This window comes from Fusarium subglutinans, assembly GCF_013396075.1.
Source record: "Fusarium subglutinans strain NRRL 66333 chromosome Unknown NRRL66333_c0000244, whole genome shotgun sequence".
NCBI classification, from domain to species: Eukaryota; Fungi; Ascomycota; class Sordariomycetes; order Hypocreales; family Nectriaceae; genus Fusarium; species Fusarium subglutinans.
This window is the reverse complement of record NW_023502307.1, coordinates 1-20,809: the sequence shown is the minus strand read 5'-3', so window position 1 is coordinate 20,809 and position 20,809 is coordinate 1. Positions and strand designations below refer to the sequence as shown.

Sequence of the window (20,809 nt, the reverse complement as noted above, 5' to 3'; positions counted from 1 at the left end):
CGGATACGGGGGCAATTGCGGACATGCAGAACGTGTTTTTACGCTACAGCCTTTCTTTGATCTCTCAGTACTGCTGCAACGTTGAACCTAGCCTCTCAAAGCTTAGCAGCCTCCAGTGTCATATCCTCGATCTCGGTATTTATCGGCCATCAACGCCCAAGTCATTCCCGGGGTCGCCATTGATATGTATTTTATAGGCCAGTTCGGTATCTAGGCGAATGGTCGTAAATGCAAGTCCTAATTTTAGAACGGTTGGTCTTTCTAGGGAAATCGTCTTGAGTTGGCAATCAGTCTGGTATCGCGCGGGGATAAAGACTATCTGTAAGTTACAGGGCTTAGACGCACCAGTTAGAGCGCCTTCATCCGTCAGCAACCTTGTCCCAGCCATTGTATTGACAACGCTCAACGATATGGAAGGCGATGGGCTTGCTCAGATTTGACGAACGGCAGCCTACCAGCAGCGACAAGACTAGCATAGTACCAACGACGCAGCGATCTATATCCATCAGAGACATACATAACAAGTACTCTGTTTCCCTTTTTTATCAAGAGAAGCACGCCAACACTCGACTCCTGCGGTTAGAAGTCTTGTAGTCCGTAATAAAGCATCGGAATTCCGTGCTTGCAGGATCTCCCTCCATGCAAGTCCAGACGCACCCATAAAATCCATCAACATGCATCGATCGCGATAGGGCAATGTAAAAGATAAGTGGCAAGCTGCAATAGGCTAATCCAGATCTTCAGCACCAGATCGAGAAAAGTAAAGCTCGGTGATGGCCAGAATCATACCATGCGGTAGGGCTAGGAAATGCAACCTGGCATCCGCGATAAGGCATACGTCGTCGATCTCCCATTCTAGAGCCCGCTTATCACGCGCTCAGTCCGAGCATGATGCAGCAAATCGCGGCCGACCGTTGCAAGCTCTTTGCCAGGGCCTTGAGCGGGTCATTCCACCTTGGGATAAAGGTAGACCAGGGGCTGAGCAGTTCCTGGATGGAGACACGCGGCGGGGATTGAGTGATGCTGACATGTGTAATGAGCATTCTTTATCCGTACTTGATTGTAAGACAAGTCTGAGAGTTACTACAGACCTGCCTATTCAGTAGCACTCGCGATTGATAGCGCCAAGATGACGGCCAAGAAATGCATCATGATATTTAAATCCGAGGCCCGAACGCCAAGTGACTTTGCGTGCGATTCTAAGCGGAGAACTATCACCTCGGCGCCGAGAAAATGGCCTATCGTACCCGTCTTGGCCCAGACAACGAACGACATGCGGCTCTGCACTAGCAATTAACCCGCCTTTCACATCTCAATTACGAGATAATAACAAGGTGTCAAGCACGATATCTCAACTGTATCTTGCACCATGACCCAAACCCCAAAAAAGAATCTGGGGGAAGACGCTTTCATTACTCGATAAATTGGAGAAACTCCATTGGGGAAAACTGAAGTGGGGAAGCGAAGCAAGGGAGTCCGAGGCGCTAAGCAAAGGGTCCTCTGCACTGGCTAGACTGGGAACTTCTGGCTGGGTCTGCAATTACAGGGGGCAAGATATCTTGGCGGGTTCCAAAAGGCCGTGGGGTCACTGAGCAGCGTCAAAAGTTCCGACGCCACGCGCGTGTAGGTCTTTTCTTGGCAGGTTGATTAAACGCGCGAAGCAGATGAAGGAATGTTAGTAAAGAAAACAGTTGGGTAATGTCAGATTTGGTCTCTTACATAATAAATAGAGTCCCCCCGCGAAGAAAGAACCTTGTTTGCAAGCTTATCTGGAGAAGAGCCAAAAGGGGAAGCTGGGTGTTGAATCTGTGAGGTAACGAGATCCGTTTTACGAGGTTTTGACATGGAGCGCGTGCGTCTGATGTTTAAAATGTTAATGTTAATTCAGTGGGGACTGGGGACGTTGACAGGTGATATCTCTGCATGCAGTTTCTGAGCAGGGTAGCATCGTGCGCAGTATCATTCAACGTGTAATTAACAGATTGCCACTATCTTCACTTGATCTCAACTGGCGGCAGTGAAAATTCGTTTAGCTGGGCGGGAATAGTGGACACTGTATTCCCGAAGCTGTAACCTGTTTAACCGCTTTAGGAAGGTTACCGTTACATGAACTTTAAGGTTGAAGCGGAAGATGTTGGAATGATGTGCTAAGATCAGGCAACTTTGGAGTACTAGAGAAGGATTTTAATGATAAGAGATTAGTGACCCAGATATGGGCATATGAGACATGCGAATGAGTCCCATATCTTGCTTCAATTCGATCGTGAAGAGGTGAAAGTCATCGTCAAGCACGCGACGCTCTCCACTTCAATGTCACCGCCAAGACCCCTGATGACACGTTCAAGCCACCACTCAACGCTCTCTCCCTTTGCAAGAGGGAGAGGCGACGTCGATCTTGTTAATGGCAATTACCAACATCCAACCGTAAAGCCAAGCCAGGCGAATTGCCTTCAGCGCTCTTGGCGTGTTGGCAGCTGAAGGCGCCACGCCACAGTTTCGGGAGCTGGTGGCTCGGCCCCAATCACAGCCAAGACGTAATATAATATTCGGAGCCGGAAGACGCCCAGATCCGACGTCCAAGCCGAGGCACTTCAACACTATACTGTACTTAAAAGCATTGTTTAATGTCACGGTTGCAATTCTAGACATTTCTGACCAGGTTCTTCCCTGATGGCAAACCACTTCTCTGGGTCAAACAGATACGATAGCTGCAATCTCAAATGTTCGAGAACAAAAGACAGAAGCGCAAACATCCACTTCCTTCGGCCGACGTTACGAGAATGTCGACCTTCCCCTTTGGGTATCATGGCAAAAGGACCGATCAGTGCTCGGGCCAATCCCCGCATGTGGCCTAACCCCCTCGAGGAACTTTTGTCGTTGGAAATGTCCTGCCCTCATTGGTCCCGCGGGCAGATAAGGTCGGTCTCCACTAAACAACTCTGTTCTGTAAGGTTACTTTGACCTGCGACTCTGGGGTTTTCTGTATCAAGCTGGGATCGTCAACTTGTGCGCTTTTGAGAAGGTCGCAATCAAGGGGGACCCATAATGGAGTGCTTGCCTGCTGGGTCCTTCCGTAGATAAATCGTCTCATGTATAATTATCCTTCACATCCCCCCCCGCCTCAGAGCCAGGTCTTCTCTCATCCCTCTCTCAACCCTCTTCTCTCTCTCTCTTTTTGACAGAAGAATCGTCAAAATGACCAGCGCAGGTCACCTCGACACAGACGCCATTGCCAACTCGGGTCTCGCCTACCCAGAGACGCACGGCATCCCCCAGGTCGTCGGCAAGGGCTCCATCGACGTGACGCGCCAGCGCTCCGTCTCCGACTCGGACGATGAGCTCCCCACCGAGGAGGAGTTGCGCACGCTGCGCCGCGTCTCCGGAAAGATCAAGTGGGCTATGTACACCATCGCCTTCGTAGAGGCCTGCGAGCGCTTCTCGTACTACGGCTCTGCGGTCCTGTACACAAACTTCGTCGCGAAGCCGCTGCCAGATGGTTCGAACACGGGTGCGCCCGTTGACCCCAACGATCCTCAGGCTCAGGCTGGTGCGCTTGGTATGGGACCCAAGGCTGCGCAGGGTATTTCTCTGTTCAACCAGTTCTTTGCCTATCTCATGCCTCTCGTTGGGTAAGTCTCGTTCTTTACGTCGTTCATTGTCTGTCTGTTGCTAACGTGTCTCAAAGTGCCTATATTGCAGATGCCAAGCTCGGCCGTTTCCTCACTCTTCACATCGCCATCGCCATCTCTACATGCGCTCACGTCATCCTTGTTGCTGCTTCTTCTCCCAGTGTCATTGTCCGCAAGGATCCCGCTTTCGGTGCCTTCATCATCGGCCTCCTTGTTCTCTGTGTCGGAACCGGTTTCTTCAAGGCCAACGTCTCTCCTCTCCTCGCTGATCAGAATGAGGACACGAGGATGCGCGTCGAGGTACGCAATGGCGAGCGTGTCATTGTTGATCCCGCCGTGACCAACACCCGTGTCTTCCTTTACTTCTACCTCGCTATCAACATGGGCTCCGTCTGCGGTCAGATCGCAATGGTCTACGTTGAGAAGTATCACTCTTTCTGGCTCGCCTTCTTCATCCCCACCATCTTCTTCCTTGTCGCCCCCATCGTCCTCGCCCTCAACAAGAAGAAGTACAAGCTCAAGCCTCCTACTGGTTCCGTCCTCTCCAAGTTCTTGCGCATGTTCTTCTACGTCCGCAAGCGCAGCTCCTTCTTCAGCTTCAACTGGGAGCACGCCAAGCCCTCTCAGATTCCCGTCGACCAGCGCCCTGCTTGGATGACTTACGATGATGCCTGGGTCGACGAGGTTCGTCGTGGTCTGATGGCCTGCAAGGTCTTCCTTTACCTGCCCGTCTTCCATCTGGCTTACAACCAGATGACTGGTAACCTCACCACTCAGGCCTCCACCATGCAACTCAACGGTGTTCCCAATGATGTCATTCAGAACCTGAACCCCATTTCTATTGTCATCATGGTCCCTCTCATTGATCACCTTCTTTACCCTGGTCTCCGCAAGATGGGTATCTCCTTCACCCCCATCAAGCGTATGACAACCGGTTTCATCATCTCGTCCCTCGCCATGGTTGCATCGGCTGTCATGCAAGATTTCATTTATAAAAAGAGCCCTTGCGGCAAGTATGCCAATACCCCAGATTGTGCACCCGCCGACATCAACGTTTGGGCTCAGTGCCTACCTTACATCCTGATCGGTCTCGGTGAGATCTTCGCCAATGTCACATCCTACGAGTACGCCTACTCCAAGGCTCCCGATAATATGAAGTCCCTCGTCATGTCTGTCAACCTCTTCATGTCCGCATTCGCCTCCGCCATCGGCCAGGCCTTCACGCCTCTCTCCGGCGACCCTCTCCTCGTCTGGAACTACGTCGTTGTTGCCGTCATCGCATTCGTCGGTGGTGTTGCCTTCTGGTTCAACTTCAAGCATCTCGATGCTGAGGAGGACAAGTGGAACATGCTCAAGGCTTCTGAGTACAAGGGCGCTTACCAGCCTAACGCTCTGGAGAACAAGATTTCGGAGGAGCATGAGGAGCCCGCTGCTCCTAGGGACATTGAGAAGATGTGACTACCTCCCACTTGCAAGAGTTGCTATAAATTTAGTTGTTGAGATACCACCATAGTCTATGATTAGATGCCTGTTTGAGCAATGTCAATGCATATTCCATGACTTTACTATTCGAGTGTCTTGACGTGAATAAATCTGTTTGGTCTTTGAGCTGTATTTGTACGTAATGGTTGCACTTGAGATCACTTGTACCGTCAACAAACGATTCAATTGAGCCTTTGTTCTCGCTTCACATATTTCATGTAAACGCTGTCAAAGCTTCATTGACTTTGGCTCAATTAGTCAATTCATGGATACCAGGCCGGCGACTGGACAAAGTCTTCAGGACAACAAGCGCCGATGCAGATGCTGAAAACCCTTCATGTTGTTATGTTCTGAGTAGAGTTGGTGCTTGATACGCTATAGATAGCCAGAGGCGGGAAGAAAACTGAGGGCCTTGACCCTAGATGATAAGATGACTTGCGTAATTTAGGATAATTTCAAGACAAACTCAGTATAAGTTTAGGATACATTATATTAAAGTCTGATGTTGTCTTGCTCCCCGAGTTCAATTACTTAACGGAGTCGTCAAGGTCAGCGGGTTGCGATAACAGATAAGCGCAGATATGTACGTAGCGGGGTTCACCAACGACATCTTCACTTCTTGGATGCAGAGACAGAGCTCAAGCGCAACGCACGTCAATTTTCATGACAGACCTGTCGCAATACTGATAGCATGATGCCTGACGCGAGTTGTAAGGAGGATTCAATATATACGTACAAATCTCACCAGCTATTTCGTCCCCTCGCTTCTCATGTTTCCCTGTTTCAAGATTTATATTGCTATAGAAAGGGCTGTTATGCAGTCGATGAGACAATTTAGGTTCCTGTACCTTATTCAGCTGTTGAATGACTGTAAGTTGAGTGATTCTTCCAATATATGAGGTTTGTTGAAGATAGAGGCAGCTGAGATGTGAATATGGAACACAGCTTGAAATCCGGGAATAACGCGGGAACAAAATTGTACCTGTTTGCCCTCTTAGACAACATCATTCTGCCTTTCTTCACTGCCCAGTGCATACAAGAGAGGCAATTGAATGTCCCGCTACATCCCCATGCGACCCTCACTATCAAGGACAGATCCAGCGTTGGCATTCGCGTTCTTGAGAGCGCTCAAAGGACCACGTCCAACCCTCGCTTCAAGATCCTTCTTGATCCACGCCCACTTTGGCTTGACCCGTCCATTCGGGAGAAAAGCGCTCGGCATTCCCTCAAAGAAACCTTGTCCAGCAAGAGGTCCATCGAGAAAGACTCCACCGGTTGCGCGACGTCTCGCAGGAACCGACTGCCACATTTTCTGAGCGAGCTCGACGTCAAAGTCAGGAACGTCCATTCGGGGAAGATTGATCTCGATGTTCATAGCCTGATACCACGTTAGAGCTGGGAGGAGAGAAGAGGAGAAAGGACCGGACCTCGATTTTGGCGAGCTTTGCATGGCGTTCAACGTGACGCGCGAGACTGCCGTTGCGATTGACGAGCATGGCTTTGCAGACTGGGCAGTTCTTGTAGGAGCGGCGGGTTGAGTTCGCAGATCGGGCTTTGGGAGGAGAAGAAGAGGGGAGGGACTCCGAGACTGGAGATGAGGGCTTGGGAGGGGAGGAGGGAAGAGATTTGCGCTTGGGTTTGGTGTTGCGAGTCATGGTGATGAGCTTTTGTGAAGGTGAAGACGAAGATTTTAGGCGAGTTGGAGAAATATAGGTAATCTTTGAAGAGTTTTGAGGAGTTTTGAAGAAAAGATAGAAGGAAGAGTGAGGAGGGCTGACACGGGATTAGTCTCCAGGTGCATTTGTGGATGCAAATGAAGACGTGACCGTGACACTGTTGACAGGTGCTGGGTCAAGATGGCTCGAATAAGGGTATAATGGTACGGAAATAAGACGCTGTGGACTCAGCTGTAGCATCAGAATCAGACGAAGAGAACCACCAAGTGCCGCAGGAGTCTTCGAACGCCGAAACGCCCTTCATCACCAAACTGCAAGAATCTGAGAACTTCAAAAAGAAGGCAAATGTTTTCTAGGCTCAATGTCTTTTTGCCGTAGTGGTCTAGTTCCCTATGCCCATCCCAGGAGTATTCGCCTGCTCAAGCGCTGCATGAGTCTTTGGATACTGGAACACCGTTTCATCATGAGGCTGCAAGGAAGGAAGCGCTTCAAAGAGAATGCAAATGTCTTTTGGACTTGGCTAATATCTAGTTCCCGTCCCAAGAGTGTTCGCCTGCCCATATCCATGCTTAACCCCCTTCTAGGGGAAGAAAACTTAGGATCTCAACCCTAAATGACACAAAGACTTGGGTAACTCGGCCTAAGTTTAGGATCCCTTTTGCTGAGCTGATCTCAACATCTTGTATGAAGGTCTGATGTTTTCTTACTCCCCAAGTTCCCCAGTGCATCGACCCTCCCATACCTAACCCCGAAACGGGCGCTTGTTGCTGCGCTCACGCTCCAATGCACCTCCTGGTCTCTTCGCCGTACCGCGTGAGATCTGCTCAACGCGCTCCTTGCACTTGTACTCCAGCTGCAAGAGTTTACTGCATGACTCTCTCAAAGTTCGATAGTCGTCGGGCTTGAGACAATCAGCGTGAGTCGCATGGTTCACGGCGCGGTAAGCAGCGCTGACATCGTCGCCTAAGCTTATGATTAGAATCTTGCGTTACATAGTAGGGCCATTGTACTTACGGACTTCTTTGGCAAGATCGAGCAGCGAATCGGTTGCGTGGTCCTTGACTTGCTTCTCCAGCTCGTCGTTGCGGTCGGTGAGGCTGAGGATGAGGGCTTGTGTCTCGTCGTCGGGATTGAGGTTGGCTTGTCCTTGACCGGCTTTGAGGCCGAGATCGTACGCCTTGCTGCTGAGGTCCTCGAGGAACTTATGGTGTTCGAGTGAAGCGCCGTAGCTGAGCATCATCAATTCGGAAGATCGTTTGTTGGAAGGGTCCTTTGAGGAGCTGCTGGAGCCTTGGGATGACATTGTGTTTAGTGAAGCTGTTGAAGAAGTGATGTCAAGTGACTAGAGTCGTGAAAGTGAAGTGTTTTGAACGTGATGAGGGTGAAAGAAAGAGGAACAGAGAAGGAAGTGTGATATAAATAGGAGGATCTCGAAGGTGCTGAGATTGGACTTGGTGTTGCTGAATCAGAAGCCCAGATGGCTTTTTAGAAAGGGGAGAGAAGGGAGCGATCTCGGCGCGCTGAAGGGGGGATGATGCCGTGTCAACTATTTCGTCTAGACTCTTCTGCCTGTCAATCCATCTCCTCCTTTGCACAAACCGATTTTGATGAGCGCGCTTGTATCTTAAGCAACACAAACATCAAACATATCTTTACCATCCTTTAACCAACAATCACTCGCGCATTACTTCAAGGCGGTCAAACTTCGTCTTCACAATCACTTCCTCCACGCAAAAGAAGGATACACCGATGCCTGAAACACGAGCCAACAGCCAAGACAAACGTCCAGTTGGAGTCGGGATTCGGTTCGTTCCCCACGATGGCTCTGATGGAGTCCAAGTATGTCATGCCATCTTCGTCTTTGCCCCTGACTCTAACATGTTCCAGCGAAGAACCCGCTTGAGAATCTCAGTTGCCGGGTGGAACATCCACTTGCATCAGCGCGACATTCCAGCCGCCTATGCAATGCAACACTCTGGAAACTTGCAAAACGATATCGTCGCCGCTTTCACGGAGGTTGAGAAGACAATGCCACTCGAACTGGCCGTCAAGCTGAAGAAGGCTGTCATGGACACATGGGTAGCTATCAGGACCGCAGGTCCTCTTGACAGAGCCAAAGTCAGCAGCCAGCCGCCATACCTGAGACTTATTGGGACCGGGTATTTCAACAAGGAGCTTTACTACCCGGACTGGTTCTTCGTGGCTGTCTGGCTCGGTCCCGGCCATCCGTTTCTCGAATCTATCCGTAAAGACATGTCAGATCTCTGGGGCGTGCAGTTTCCAACCGACGCCATCATTTATCCCAAATCCATCCCCGTCGAAACCCAGATGCAGTTATTCTACGGAAAGCCTGTCACTACACCCAACGAAGATTCCATCGAGAAGCGAGCAAAGGCTATCAAGAAAACAATCGACGAGTCACCTGTCAACGGTCTCACAGCTGCTATCAAAAGCCATCTCCAACATGATCTGAAAGGAGACACCACTAGAATGCACGAATTGGAGAAGAGCCTCGCCTCCACAAACCGAGAACTCGACGAGGCGAAGAAGTATGTCAGCAATCTCGAGAAACAACTCGCCGAGTCCAAAGCATCTCAAGCGCGAGCGAGCACCGAACAAGAGAAGACCAAGAGCGACGTGGAAACCCTCCAAAAAGAGATGAATGCATTGCGCAGTGAGGTAGCTCAATCAGCTGAGAAGGCAGAAAAGGCGGTGGAGACTGGGGCTCTCGTTCTGAGCGTCTTGTCGACTCCTGGAGGGCAGAAGCGAAAGATGGATGAGATTTCTTAAAGGCCAAAAACACATGACCTAAAGCCTACTAAGTCTAGACTAAGGTATACCAGGGTTTATAGAATTTAGCTAGGCTTAGAAAAGATTGTGTAATAAGTTATACTAAGTTATACTAAAGTTACCAAGGTCTTCTTGCTCCTCAGGATAATGATCCTAAGCTTTACCCAAGGATCAATAGACCATACAAAGTCACGACATCATACACTCAAACAGCAACTCAAGATCAAAATATGTATTCGTAAATCGTATCCAACACCGTCATATATGGGATATCTCAATAATAAATCCAACGTACATAATCCATCCAAGATTCAATCTCAAATGCCAATTGAAACAACCCAAATTCCCAAAGCCTAGACCTTGCCCTGCTTGTCATCAATGACCAACAATCCAGCATCAATTCCAGCTCTAGCAAACCTGTCACCCAGCACACCAACCGTGCGCTGAAAGTCCCTCTCAACACCAAAGTCCTCAGCGAGGATATTGTCGAAGAGAGAGTGCGCACGACCAACGACGATCAAATCGCCAACGCTCAGACGAGACTTACCAACGGTCTCACGAGCGTGAGCGACAGCGAGGTCGGGAAGATTGCGGATTGAGTCAACAGAGATCTCGACAAAGTTGACACGACCCTCGAGCTTGCCGGAGGCGTTGCTCTTGGCGGTGTTGAGGAGATCCAAGTCACTAGCTGAGGGGACACTATCGATGTTCTTGCCTTCGGGGGTAATGTGATCGTCTTCGTTGAAGTGAAGATGGATGACGTGGATTGAGACATGAGGATTGTGAGCAAGCTGAAGGGCGAAGAGGAGAGCGGCGCGGTCGTCTTTGCCGCCGATGAAGGGCACGAAAATACTCTGGCGCTGGTCGACAGGCCTGTGGATGATGGCGCCATCGTGGGCGCTGTGGACTGACAGACCGGTGCGGGTTCGGGTAAGCGTTGGCTTCTTGGACAAAGAATCACTGTGAGGAGTACGATTGATGAAGATACCAGTCGTGCAAGTTGAGCGCTCAACAGCGGCGGCGACGTAGTCGATGTATGTTCTGCTGAAGAAGCGGTCGTTGGGATTACCGGTCTCGGTCAAAGCAGCGGCACCAGAGCTCTCCTCGGCCAGACCTCCATAGGTACTCCAGGGAATGAGCATGAAGTCGGATCTGGCTTCCTCGGCATACTTGACAATGGTCTCTGCGTAAGCGTTGGTAGGAATGATGGAGACTTGACCAGCAACAGCTACACCATTGAGGCGGGAGAAAGTCTGGAACGCGGAGAAGACAGCATCGCGGGAAGCAAATTCATCAAGCTCGGCAGACTGCATGACTGAGGATGTACGATCTGTCAGCTCCATGAGACGTACGCCACGAACTTCAAGAGGGCGATTGGGAATTGGCTGAGTCTTCTCCTCAGAAGTGGAGTCGACGGCCTCGATGCTTGAGTCTGCAAGAGCATGGGGAGTCTTTCGAGATCCTCCGAGAAGCGACACGAGGTTGAAAAGTCCGGGAAGGGCGTCAAGGCGAAGATGAAGAATGAGACGATGAGTTTGCGACTTGTCGAGAGCCTCTTCCATCTTATGCTCAGAAGTTTGAGCTTCAGTCTGGAGAGGGTTTCCATCCCAGTCAATCTCTCCTCGGCGCCACTTCTCGACCTTCTGGCGATACCAGACAGGGTAGAGCCATCTAGTGAGCGGAGTGGTTGTCACGGTGGTAACCTAACTTATTCAGCGGTGAGTTGATGAGTAAACAAGATAATACTTACCACTGCCATGACAACAAATATGGTAAAGGTTCGACTGGAGAGAATGCCGGCTTGAAGACCAATGTTCTGGAATTGTTAGCGCCGCGCACTGCGACAGCGACGAGTAACTTACCAGCACAATGAGCTCTACAAGACCTTTGCAACTCATCAAGGCACCGATAGTCAGGCTTTCCCGCCAGAGACATTTGGTGAGACGCGCAGCCAGGGTACCGGCGATGATCTTGCCGAAGAAGGCGCATGCAATGACGGCAATGACATAGCCCCAGGTAGTGCCATCGTTAAGCAGACCGAGATTGGTATTGAGACCAGAGAGGGCAAAATAAAGTGGCAGAAGGATAGATCCGACGAGATCTTCAATTTTCTCGGTCAACTTGATGGCAAAACCACCGTCGTGCGGACAAATGAGTCCTATGAGGAAAGCACCGAAAATGGCGTGAACACCAATCGCGGCTATATCGCGTTAGACATGACAGTGAATGTGAACAGCGGTCTTACCAGTGAACCAGGACGAGGCCAAGACGAGAAGAAGAGTCAAGGTAGTGATGCCCTGGGATGGGCCATTCTGGATGCTGTCGGTGCGGCGCAAAACCCAAAGAAAGACTGGTCGAACAGCATAAACCAGGAAGAGTACCCAAGCCGCTGCAGTCAAGAAGACATAGAGCGCTGTGAGGCCATTGGCGTTGTTCACGAGGGCGACGCTCAGAGCTAGAAGAACCCAGCCAACAACATCGTTTCCAATGCCCGCCGCAAGCACAGTGACACCGACCGAAGTTGAGAGAAGCTGAAGCTCAGACAGAATACGGCAAAGAACCGGGAAAGCGGTGATGGCAAGCGCAGTTCCGATGAAGAGAGCAAAAGTGCCAAATTCCATGTCCTTCATGGTGCCCTCATCGCCGTATTCCTCATACAAGCCCCAAGCAACAGCAACACCAAGACCAAAGGGCAGCATCATACTGGCCAGACCGACGCTGACAGCGACGCGCCAATTGGACTTGAACATGCGCGTATCGACTTCGAGACCGACGAGGAAGAGGAAGAGTAAGAGACCGATAGTAGCGACGTTGGTGAGGACGGGCATGGACTCGGTGGGGAAGATGTTCTCCTTGAAGCCGGGGATGCGCATCATCACGGAGGGGCCGAGGACGATACCGCCGATGACCTCTGCGATGACACGCGGCTGACCGAACTTGGAGAGCGGCCATTGCAGAAGGCGGCAGAAGATTATGATGATGAAGGCCTGCACGATGAAGAGCGAGATGGGGTCCTTGGGGTTGTAGTGGATCGGATTGAGGCCTTCGATGATGCCGCCCTGGGGCTTTGCGCCCGTGGCAGCAGCCGCTGCGGCTGTCGCAGTGGAGGACATGGCGACTCGCGTGTCGCTTTCGGTGATGGGTCGAGGCGTAGGCGGTGGAAGGATTGAACAGAGGAGGGGAGGAGAGCGGGGACCGTCAACCCTTTTGTTGTGTCTGGGGAGACGACGAGGATGAAATGAAATGAAATGAAATGGAGGCGGAGCTGCAGGTTGGTGACTGTTCCCAAAGGGCAGGCGGTCTAGGCGGGGCAAAGCCAAAGCCAAGGGTCTAGGCTGTCGTAATGGAGGGTGCCGACGCTAAACCTGGATCGCCCTTTTTCAATGGCCGTTTTTATCGCGTTACCGCCTTAACCTTCGCGGTGGGTATTTGAACTTCATACAAGGGTAATTCCCTACTATTCCGTCGTATTTTGGTGGATTAGAACTGATCTATTGCGTCAAGCGTTCTATTCTGTTCTATTCTTTCGTGTCGTGGCCGATAAGGTACAGCGCTTAGCTAGAGGTTATTCGGTGGAGAAGTTGGGGAACCCTCCAGAATGGTCTTGGCGGATGCAACAGCAACAACAACAAGGCTTGTGATTGTGACTGTGTCTGTGGATGTGACTGAGTTGCGTCTGTGTCACCGTAATCAAGTCAATTGCGGGCGCACAAACACTCTCTCAATTGATACGGGCGTTGCATTTGAGACTTTGGATGCGTCTTGGACTTGGTGCACGAGATCAAAGATGGTGGTCAATGTGATGCGACAGTGGAGAATAAGCTTGTCGAATTGACACTGTAGATCTCGCGAAATGTCTCATCTCAAATGTTTAGTCCATTCCATTTCTTTGTCGCAGCCTGCTTCGCATGTGATGCCCTGCCCTTTCATCGCAATTGGGCCCCCTGTTGCTCACGCGCCTTTTTTGGTGTCTCACCGCTTCACGATCTAGACCCCTCCGACCTTGTTGGTGGGGGATATGATATGATTGAGGCTGGGTCAACTCGTGATGCAAGTGTCACAAGCAGATGCGGGGAGTTCGCTGTCGCACCATGTTGAGCTTGGCTCATTGTCCCCGCTGGATCCCCACGATGCGCGCGCTGTAATTGTTAGTGGCTCGTCTTTTATTTCTGGGCATTGCGGGAATTCATCAGCAGGGGTTGTCAACTGGGTCAGAGCCAAGATAAAAATATGAGCTAAGCGGGATCTCAGCGAATGACCAATCCGACCTTAACCTCCGTAAATTATCCGAGAACTCATTCCAGTTGCGACAAATTGAAGCTATTCCCAGATTCGTCATTCCGAGCCATCGCGCGACATTCTCATTTCCCCCGACCCTCCCTACATTTTTCATTGATCAACAAGTGCAGTTTAGCATCGCGGATTCTATCTATCTTTGTATTTACTCCCTTTACAAACATGTGCTGACAATGACGCGAATGCACGATACTCTACTGGGCTCGCGATACAATTGGATGGGGATGAATGCGTGTGGAGTGCAGGTTGTGAAGCGAAAGCCGAGGAAAGCAGCGCAAGCTAAGAAGCATAAGAGAAATTGGAGACATAAAAAATCTAGCAAATCGACATAAAAAGACGGCGTATCGCGCTGCGAATTACATCATACATTTACACGGCAATGCTCATCCACGAGAATGTGCAACGAGGCTACTTTGAGCAGCGCAGCCATCTTCTCAATTACCGACATGATCACTAGCATCTCGCTCAAGTCTGCGACACTACGACATACTCATGGGAGCCCAAGGTTCACCCTGACCGGTGCCCTTGACTCATTGACGACGTAAGGCGTAAGATATGCAGCAGCTTCATGATGACTTCGCTACTGTTATCGTAGGTGACGCAACGAGTTGTCTTCGACTGGTAACTTGCCGAAATGGTACAGATTGTAACAGAACTCTGTATACCAGAGCGGACGTTGTAGGGAGCAAACGACGCACGAGTGAAAGCTGAGAGAAGCAAGTGTCTCTCGGAGAGGGCGGCAATTGTAGGCACTATATGGACGACACAAGCGAGCATTGTAGTTTTAATAACTTGATTGAAACACACAAATGAAACTATGGTACCTATTCGTATACTTCAAACCCCAATCTGTCCAAACCCTCTGAGCAATCTGCACCATCCAGCCCGAATCTTCGTACAAATACTTGAAACCGCGACCGTCCATGTATAAACAGCAACCGATCACTCCACATGAGTCATGCTCTTCTCCTTGATGTCGGCGTCCTGGTCGAATCGTCGCTCGGTCACCTCGTAAGGGTTGACATAGGTCGAGGCAAACTTCCTGGCGGAGACTCCCTGGTCGAAGAGCATGTCCAGCTCGGCATAAGAGCGGTCCTTGGGCTCAGGAAGTCGGAAGTAAGCCCACAGAAAGCACAAAGCGCAGTTACCGGCCCAGAAGAACGCCGACTTAGCTCCCCAGTTCCAAGCCGTAGGGTTCAGCGAATACAGACCGATGATGTTGGTGTATGCAACACCAACGATGTTGTAAGCGTTTCGGGCCAACACGATCGTCCTCTGGCGAAGTCTCGATGATGGAAGCTCGGCGACGAGGGAGTAGCAGACAGGGCCGACGGTGATGTCGTAGGTGAAGGTGTAGATGAGGAGCAGCGATCCGATAGCCCAGGAGTAACCAGCTGCTTTGGCAGGAATGCCCAGGCAGCCGACGACCAAGAGGATCACGGTAAGAGAGAAGAGACCCCAGACGTAGATCGTGCGACGGCCTACGCGGGACATCAACGGCCAAGAGAGGACGGTACCGATGAAACCGAGGGCGAATTGGCCGATTGTCATGGTGAAGGCGGAAGATTCGGCAAGACCGGCTTGTTCGTAGAAGTATGTCGAGTTGCCCATGAAGGAAGAGCCGCAGATGGTCTGGCAGATCCAGGTCAGGCACGCAATCTCAGTTCGGCGGAGGTTGACCTTTCCTCGGAAGCAGTCCAGGTATCCGGTTCCCTCGCTGATCTTCCTCTCAACCTTGTCAGTGTGGACCATCATGGCAACGGTGTCGTCAGCATTGACAGATGTGCCCTTGCTCTGCAGACGCTCCAAGGATCGCTTAGCTTCCTCAACACGGCCCTTGCGGATGTACCACCAAGGAGACTCAGGTGCGAGCAACACAGCGATGAGGATAGGGATGGGCCATACCCATTGGACAGCGAAGGGGATCTTGTATGACCACTTGCTCTCCAGACTGATGCATCCGCGCAGCACACCTGAAGCGATGAGTTGACCGATGACCCAGCAGAGGTTGACGTAGGTTGTGAGGTAGCAACGAAGGTGAATGGGGCAAACTTCAGCGGCGTAGGTTGTAGTGAGTGTCTGAAAGACGCCCCATGGAAGACCGCAGAGGATCTCGCCGGCGAGCAGCATCGACAGGCTGACAGAGAAGAACTGGATGAAGATGAAAGCAGTCATCATGACGAGCGCGGCCGCGAGAACCTTCTTGTAACCATAGCGGTCGGCGAGCCAGCCGCTAGCGTACAAGCCTATGATCTCGCCGACACTGGCACCGTTGGTGAGGCCAGACTGCCAAGCGGCGGTGATAGAGTATCCTCCCTTCCCGTCCGGGTGTCCGTAGTATTCGTTGAAGGGCTTCATGGCGTAGAGGTTGCCAATGAGGATCGTATCGTAGCCCTCCATGATGATGCAGGTGGAGAGGGCGATTGACCATCCCATGGCTTTGGGATAGGCCCGGAGACCCTCCATGAAAGTCATGTTATGTTCTGCGGCGGCGGCATTTTCGGCGGCGGTGAGGATGCCACGGAGCTCTGCGCTGTCGTTGACCTCGTGAATGTGTTGAGCGGCGATGCTCTCACGGCGATCCTCCGTGTGGGCGGCGCCCTTCTCATCAGGCCCGTTGTATGCCATGTTGATGATTGTGAGAGAGCCGAAATGATCAAAATGGTAAGAGGAAGATGGGATGAGAGACAATTGGAGTTGTTGTTGAGCTGGTCATGATTTCGGAGAGGCGAGGGGGCCTACGCTTTATAGATGCAGATCCAGTGCGCACACGAGATTCCAGCTCAAGCCAAGTTGAGAAGTTCAGGGAGAGGATTAACTCGATACGAGCAAGCGGACTAGTAGCATTGACCAATCGGTTGACAGTCTGGAGTGTCTAGACTACCCCAAGTTCTGCGTGTGGAGTCGCGGGGACCCCAAATGTCAAATTTCTTGGCCACGCAGTTGCAAACTCTAAAGGTGAGGGTGAAGTCGTCGGTCCGACATATCGGCTGACGGTTTAATTAATTCTGTTTACCTCCGCATCGAAGGCGCCTCTTGCACAGTCCAGATCTAGCCTAGTAGACAGTCGCGTAGCTATGTAAGGTAATAGCTAAAGGAGGTTATTCGTCAAAATGCATTCTCTTTGCTGCGGGTGGCGCTATCGTGGTGGCCAAGAGCAGGCGATTGAACATCCGACCTCATGGTCTGATCCGAGTATCTTGAAAGTGTTAAACTTTCTTCCATATTCTGTTAACGATTGCCGAAAATTAAATGGACCAGGACAAGTCATTATGACTGTGATGTCTCCGCACGGGGCAGACTTATACACTCTTGCCAAGCTCAGTCTTCCAACTGCGACTACTCTAACCATGTAAAACAATCAACAAAGAGACGAAGCTACGACGTATCTAAAGCCGGAATGCCTCCGCAGATCCCAACACGTAAACGCGGGGAAATCCCTTTCTCCATTCGGCGCTCTACCCTTTTGAGGCTCTCATACCAGCTAGTTCCAGACTTCGTTCGTTCTCGACTAGTGCCGACATCCCGTCCCGGATAACACGGCAAGTCTTTCACGAAACAGGAAACATCGTCAATGCACATGATGATTTTACTCGGACCGACGAAATAAGGCAGCCAATAGTGTGAATCATAACCGACAGATAATAAACGCCACGTTCGATCACGTTGTTGAACTCAGGTTGGAGTTTGCGGGGGAACGAGCAGCGATGCTGAGTGGTGTACCGTCGGGCCGGGTTCGCAGCGGTGGTGTGCTGGTCTGATGAGAGAGGCTAGCTGGCTTCTGGGGAGGAAAAATGCTTGGAGACGGGGGATGACAGAAGAGGATCTACAGAAATATGCATTGCAGCGTTGTAATGATGTACGTTTAATGTAAAATAAATAAAAGGTGGAGATATACTCAAGATACAATGACGAGCTTATCGATCAAAAGGCTCATGATATAAAGCGTAGCTGAGAAAGTGAGCTTATACTTTGTAGTATAAATAGAAGCTCAAACCATAAACCTAATAAATTTGTTGATGTTTTGATGCTTATGTTACTGGTAACGATCACGATCTAAGCTCTAAGCTACTCTGAGTAGCATACTTATGAGGGGGAAACAGCCGCCCCGGAATTGTGGTCAATAGGTTCATGAGGCACTCGCAGCCTTGCAGATCGGCAATACGACGCTGAGAACTTCAGTACTAGATCGGATTCCCGTCCGGGATGCGGTTATGTGGATGTTGTTGGGCAGAAAGCCTTGGAGCGTCGGTTTGATGGCCAGGCTGCCCCAGGAGACTTTGATACTAGCAGAGTGTCGACGTATAGTCTGCTTGAAGGAAAGGAGCTGGCACCATGAGGGCTCTTCGTATGGAAGGAGTTCAATCGCAGAAGACTTGGATGTCGAGACCCAGTTAGAATTCGCCAAAGTATTCCCGACGTATTCTTTCCATTTCCAGTTCATGCGGCAATGGCGTGAGGAACCTGTCGACCGCATCCCGCCAGAATGTATTTCGTGGATTGACATGCCACGCTGACGTATACTCCCAGTATGGCGGCATCCATCCAGCCATCTCCCAGTCCACAATGCCTGTCACCGTATCCCCATCAGCCATGATATTGAGACTGCTTAGGTCACCGTGGGTGAAGACTGGACCTTCCAACGGGCCTTTGTGAAACTCTATGAGTTCCCTCAGACCCGGGAATGCCTCTTCCCCATCGCGAAGCTTAAGACCATGACGCAACTCTCGATGGAATTCCTGGATCGTTGCAAAAGGGCCCCAGAAGGATTTATCAGGAAGACGCGGATCAAAGATGGGGCCGCCATCGACATTGGCGATACCAGCGCCATCCGGTGGGGGAATGTCGCGTAGCTCTGTGATTAAAGTCTTCAATTGCGCGAGAATCCGCGCTTGAGAGTCTTCCGACCGTTGCATCCAATTTTGAGATAGATCCCGACCTTTGATCCTTTCCATAAGTATATAGACACGACATTTGTGATTGAAGCTGCAGTATACTTTTGGTACTGGTATTGACGTGTTATTCGCAATAAATTGCATGGTATTTGCTTCAGTCAGTGTTGTGAAGGCAGTTGCTTCGATGCAGAGCTTGGGTGAGACTAGGATGATACGCCCTGGATGTTTTCGCAGACGGCGGACCCATGATATCTTGTTGCTATTGTATAGAAATAGAGTCAAGAATCGCATGAGAAGGCCAGAATTAATTTCTCTTGACTGCATGGTTGCAAGAACCTCATCTCTGAACGTATTGATGTTTATCGCTTTGCGAGTTCAAAGACAATTGGTTCCGGGTAGGCCAGTTCGGCGAAACCGGATCAAAGTGTAACCGACACTGGTATCACTCACAAGCCTGACAAGCGACCTACGAGTTTCTGTTGAACGATGTTCATTTGACATGAAGTTCACTAGTTTTGATTGGGAATTGCATCATAATAAAGGTTAAGCATTAGTTTCGTGTTTATTTCTGTTGCTCAGGAATATCTCATGAACGTGAAGACAACGTCATTGCCGAGGATGTCAGATTGCGCTAAACTCGAAATATCCATTGCAGAGGTCAAAGCTGGAGAGACCTCCAATCACTTTATGAGCCACGCCCTTCGTATACATGCTCCTCACAATTAATAACAAGGAGAACGTAAACTTTTGTATCGGTTATAACGGGTTGGTGATCCGATCCAGCCGATCCATGATATAAAGCGAGTTTGGGCGGACTATTCCTCCTGATTGCTTCAGCACTTGTAAAACTCTTTCACCTCAACGATCATGTCCGATACAGAGCCTCAAGCAGTTCAGGTCTCCCAGACCTCCGATGGAATCACAACGATAACTCTTTCCCGCCCTCACCGCAAAAATGCCATAGACGGAGTTACAGCCAAAAAGCTGACCGACGCCGTCCTAGGATTTGAGAACGACGCCTCGCAAAAGGTCTGCATCATCTACGGTGCACATGGTACTTTCTGCGCAGGCTTCGATCTCCATGAGGTCGCCAAATGGACTCCCGCGCAGGGAACAGACAACTACCTCGGTCCAATAATCGACCCGAATCACAAGGTTGAAGACCGCAACATCGACCCAATCGGGCCTTCGAGAATGCAAGTCAAGAAGCCCGTCATCAGCGCCGTCGCTGGTTATGCTGTCGCTGGAGGCCTTGAACTTTCGCTGATAGGCGACATGCGCGTTGCCGAGGAAGACGCCGTCTTCGGTGTATTTTGCCGGAGATTTGGCGTCCCCCTCATCGACGGCGGTACAGTTCGGCTACAGGCCATCATCGGCCTCGGCCGAGCGATGGATATGATCCTCACTGGAAGGCCTGTCTCGGCGCAAGAGGCCTTGCAGTTTGGACTCGCGAACCGTGTTGTGCCCAAGGGACAGGCGTTGGTGGAGGCGACCAAGATTGCGAAGCAGCTTCTTACGTTTCCGCAGGAGTGTATGAATGTAGACAGGGCTAATTGCTATTACTCTGTTTATAACGCATCATCGTTTCAGGATGCGTTGAGGAATGAGTTTGAGAATGGTGTCAAGGTTATCAATACGGAGAGCGTGAAGGGCGCAGCGAATTTCAGTAGTGGAGCGGGACGGCATGGTGTTTTTGAGACAGCCAAGTTTTAGCATCAGTTGTTATAAGGCAGCCATGGATTTATTTCATCTACAGGGCTCTGATTTCGACTGCCCATGCTTATGCTGATAAGTAAACCGTGCTTTTGTCGTCCTTGGCCTTCATGTCCACCTCATGCGTCGTTAAGATCAGGGTTTAAAATTCCCATAGGTACCTAATAATAGCTTAATGCCTAGTTACCCAGGCATATAGTTAGGTAAATAATAGTATATATAGGTACCCATAGGTATTTTAAAAACTCTTTATACTACCTAAAAAATATATAGGTATTAAAAAGTACCTATAGGTACTTATAGGTAATATTATACTTTTTTTATATTA

The 20,809-nt window shown here is 50.4% G+C and overlaps 8 protein-coding genes across 8 annotated transcripts; 3 read left to right on the top strand and 5 right to left on the bottom strand.

Moving 5' to 3' along the window:
• Positions 1-3,195: 3,195 nt before the first annotated feature.
• On the top strand, positions 3,196-5,087 carry FSUBG_12005 (oligopeptide transporter; the record flags this gene model as incomplete). The annotated part of the gene is made up of 2 exons (XM_036676750.1): positions 3,196-3,629; positions 3,686-5,087. The coding sequence occupies 2 exons, from the start codon at positions 3,196-3,198 to the stop codon at positions 5,085-5,087; spliced, it is 1,836 nt and encodes a 611-aa protein (XP_036532511.1).
• Positions 5,088-6,171: 1,084 nt separating this feature from the next.
• On the bottom strand, positions 6,172-6,766 carry FSUBG_12004 (uncharacterized protein; the record flags this gene model as incomplete). The annotated part of the gene is made up of 2 exons (XM_036676749.1): positions 6,172-6,489; positions 6,539-6,766. 2 exons carry the CDS (start codon positions 6,764-6,766, stop codon positions 6,172-6,174), a joined length of 546 nt encoding a protein of 181 aa, XP_036532510.1.
• A 763-nt stretch (positions 6,767-7,529) lies between these two features.
• FSUBG_12003 (uncharacterized protein) lies at positions 7,530-8,090 on the bottom strand (the record flags this gene model as incomplete). The annotated part of the gene is made up of 2 exons (XM_036676748.1): positions 7,530-7,750; positions 7,802-8,090. 2 exons carry the CDS (start codon positions 8,088-8,090, stop codon positions 7,530-7,532), a joined length of 510 nt encoding a protein of 169 aa, XP_036532509.1.
• A 446-nt stretch (positions 8,091-8,536) lies between these two features.
• On the top strand, positions 8,537-9,577 carry FSUBG_12002 (uncharacterized protein; the record flags this gene model as incomplete). Its single annotated transcript, XM_036676747.1, has 1 exon — positions 8,537-9,577. One exon carries the CDS (start codon positions 8,537-8,539, stop codon positions 9,575-9,577), a length of 1,041 nt encoding a protein of 346 aa, XP_036532508.1.
• A 353-nt stretch (positions 9,578-9,930) lies between these two features.
• Positions 9,931-12,690, bottom strand: FSUBG_12001 (K(+) H(+) antiporter 1; the record flags this gene model as incomplete). The annotated part of the gene is made up of 4 exons (XM_036676746.1): positions 9,931-11,280; positions 11,328-11,393; positions 11,440-11,777; positions 11,823-12,690. 4 exons carry the CDS (start codon positions 12,688-12,690, stop codon positions 9,931-9,933), a joined length of 2,622 nt encoding a protein of 873 aa, XP_036532507.1.
• Positions 12,691-14,815: 2,125 nt separating this feature from the next.
• On the bottom strand, positions 14,816-16,501 carry FSUBG_12000 (major facilitator superfamily transporter; the record flags this gene model as incomplete). Its single annotated transcript, XM_036676745.1, has 1 exon — positions 14,816-16,501. One exon carries the CDS (start codon positions 16,499-16,501, stop codon positions 14,816-14,818), a length of 1,686 nt encoding a protein of 561 aa, XP_036532506.1.
• A 1,766-nt stretch (positions 16,502-18,267) lies between these two features.
• Positions 18,268-19,092, bottom strand: FSUBG_11999 (kinase-like domain protein; the record flags this gene model as incomplete). The annotated part of the gene is made up of 1 exon (XM_036676741.1): positions 18,268-19,092. One exon carries the CDS (start codon positions 19,090-19,092, stop codon positions 18,268-18,270), a length of 825 nt encoding a protein of 274 aa, XP_036532505.1.
• Positions 19,093-19,635: 543 nt separating this feature from the next.
• FSUBG_11998 (enoyl hydratase) lies at positions 19,636-20,481 on the top strand (the record flags this gene model as incomplete). The annotated part of the gene is made up of 1 exon (XM_036676740.1): positions 19,636-20,481. One exon carries the CDS (start codon positions 19,636-19,638, stop codon positions 20,479-20,481), a length of 846 nt encoding a protein of 281 aa, XP_036532504.1.
• Positions 20,482-20,809: the final 328 nt, after the last annotated feature.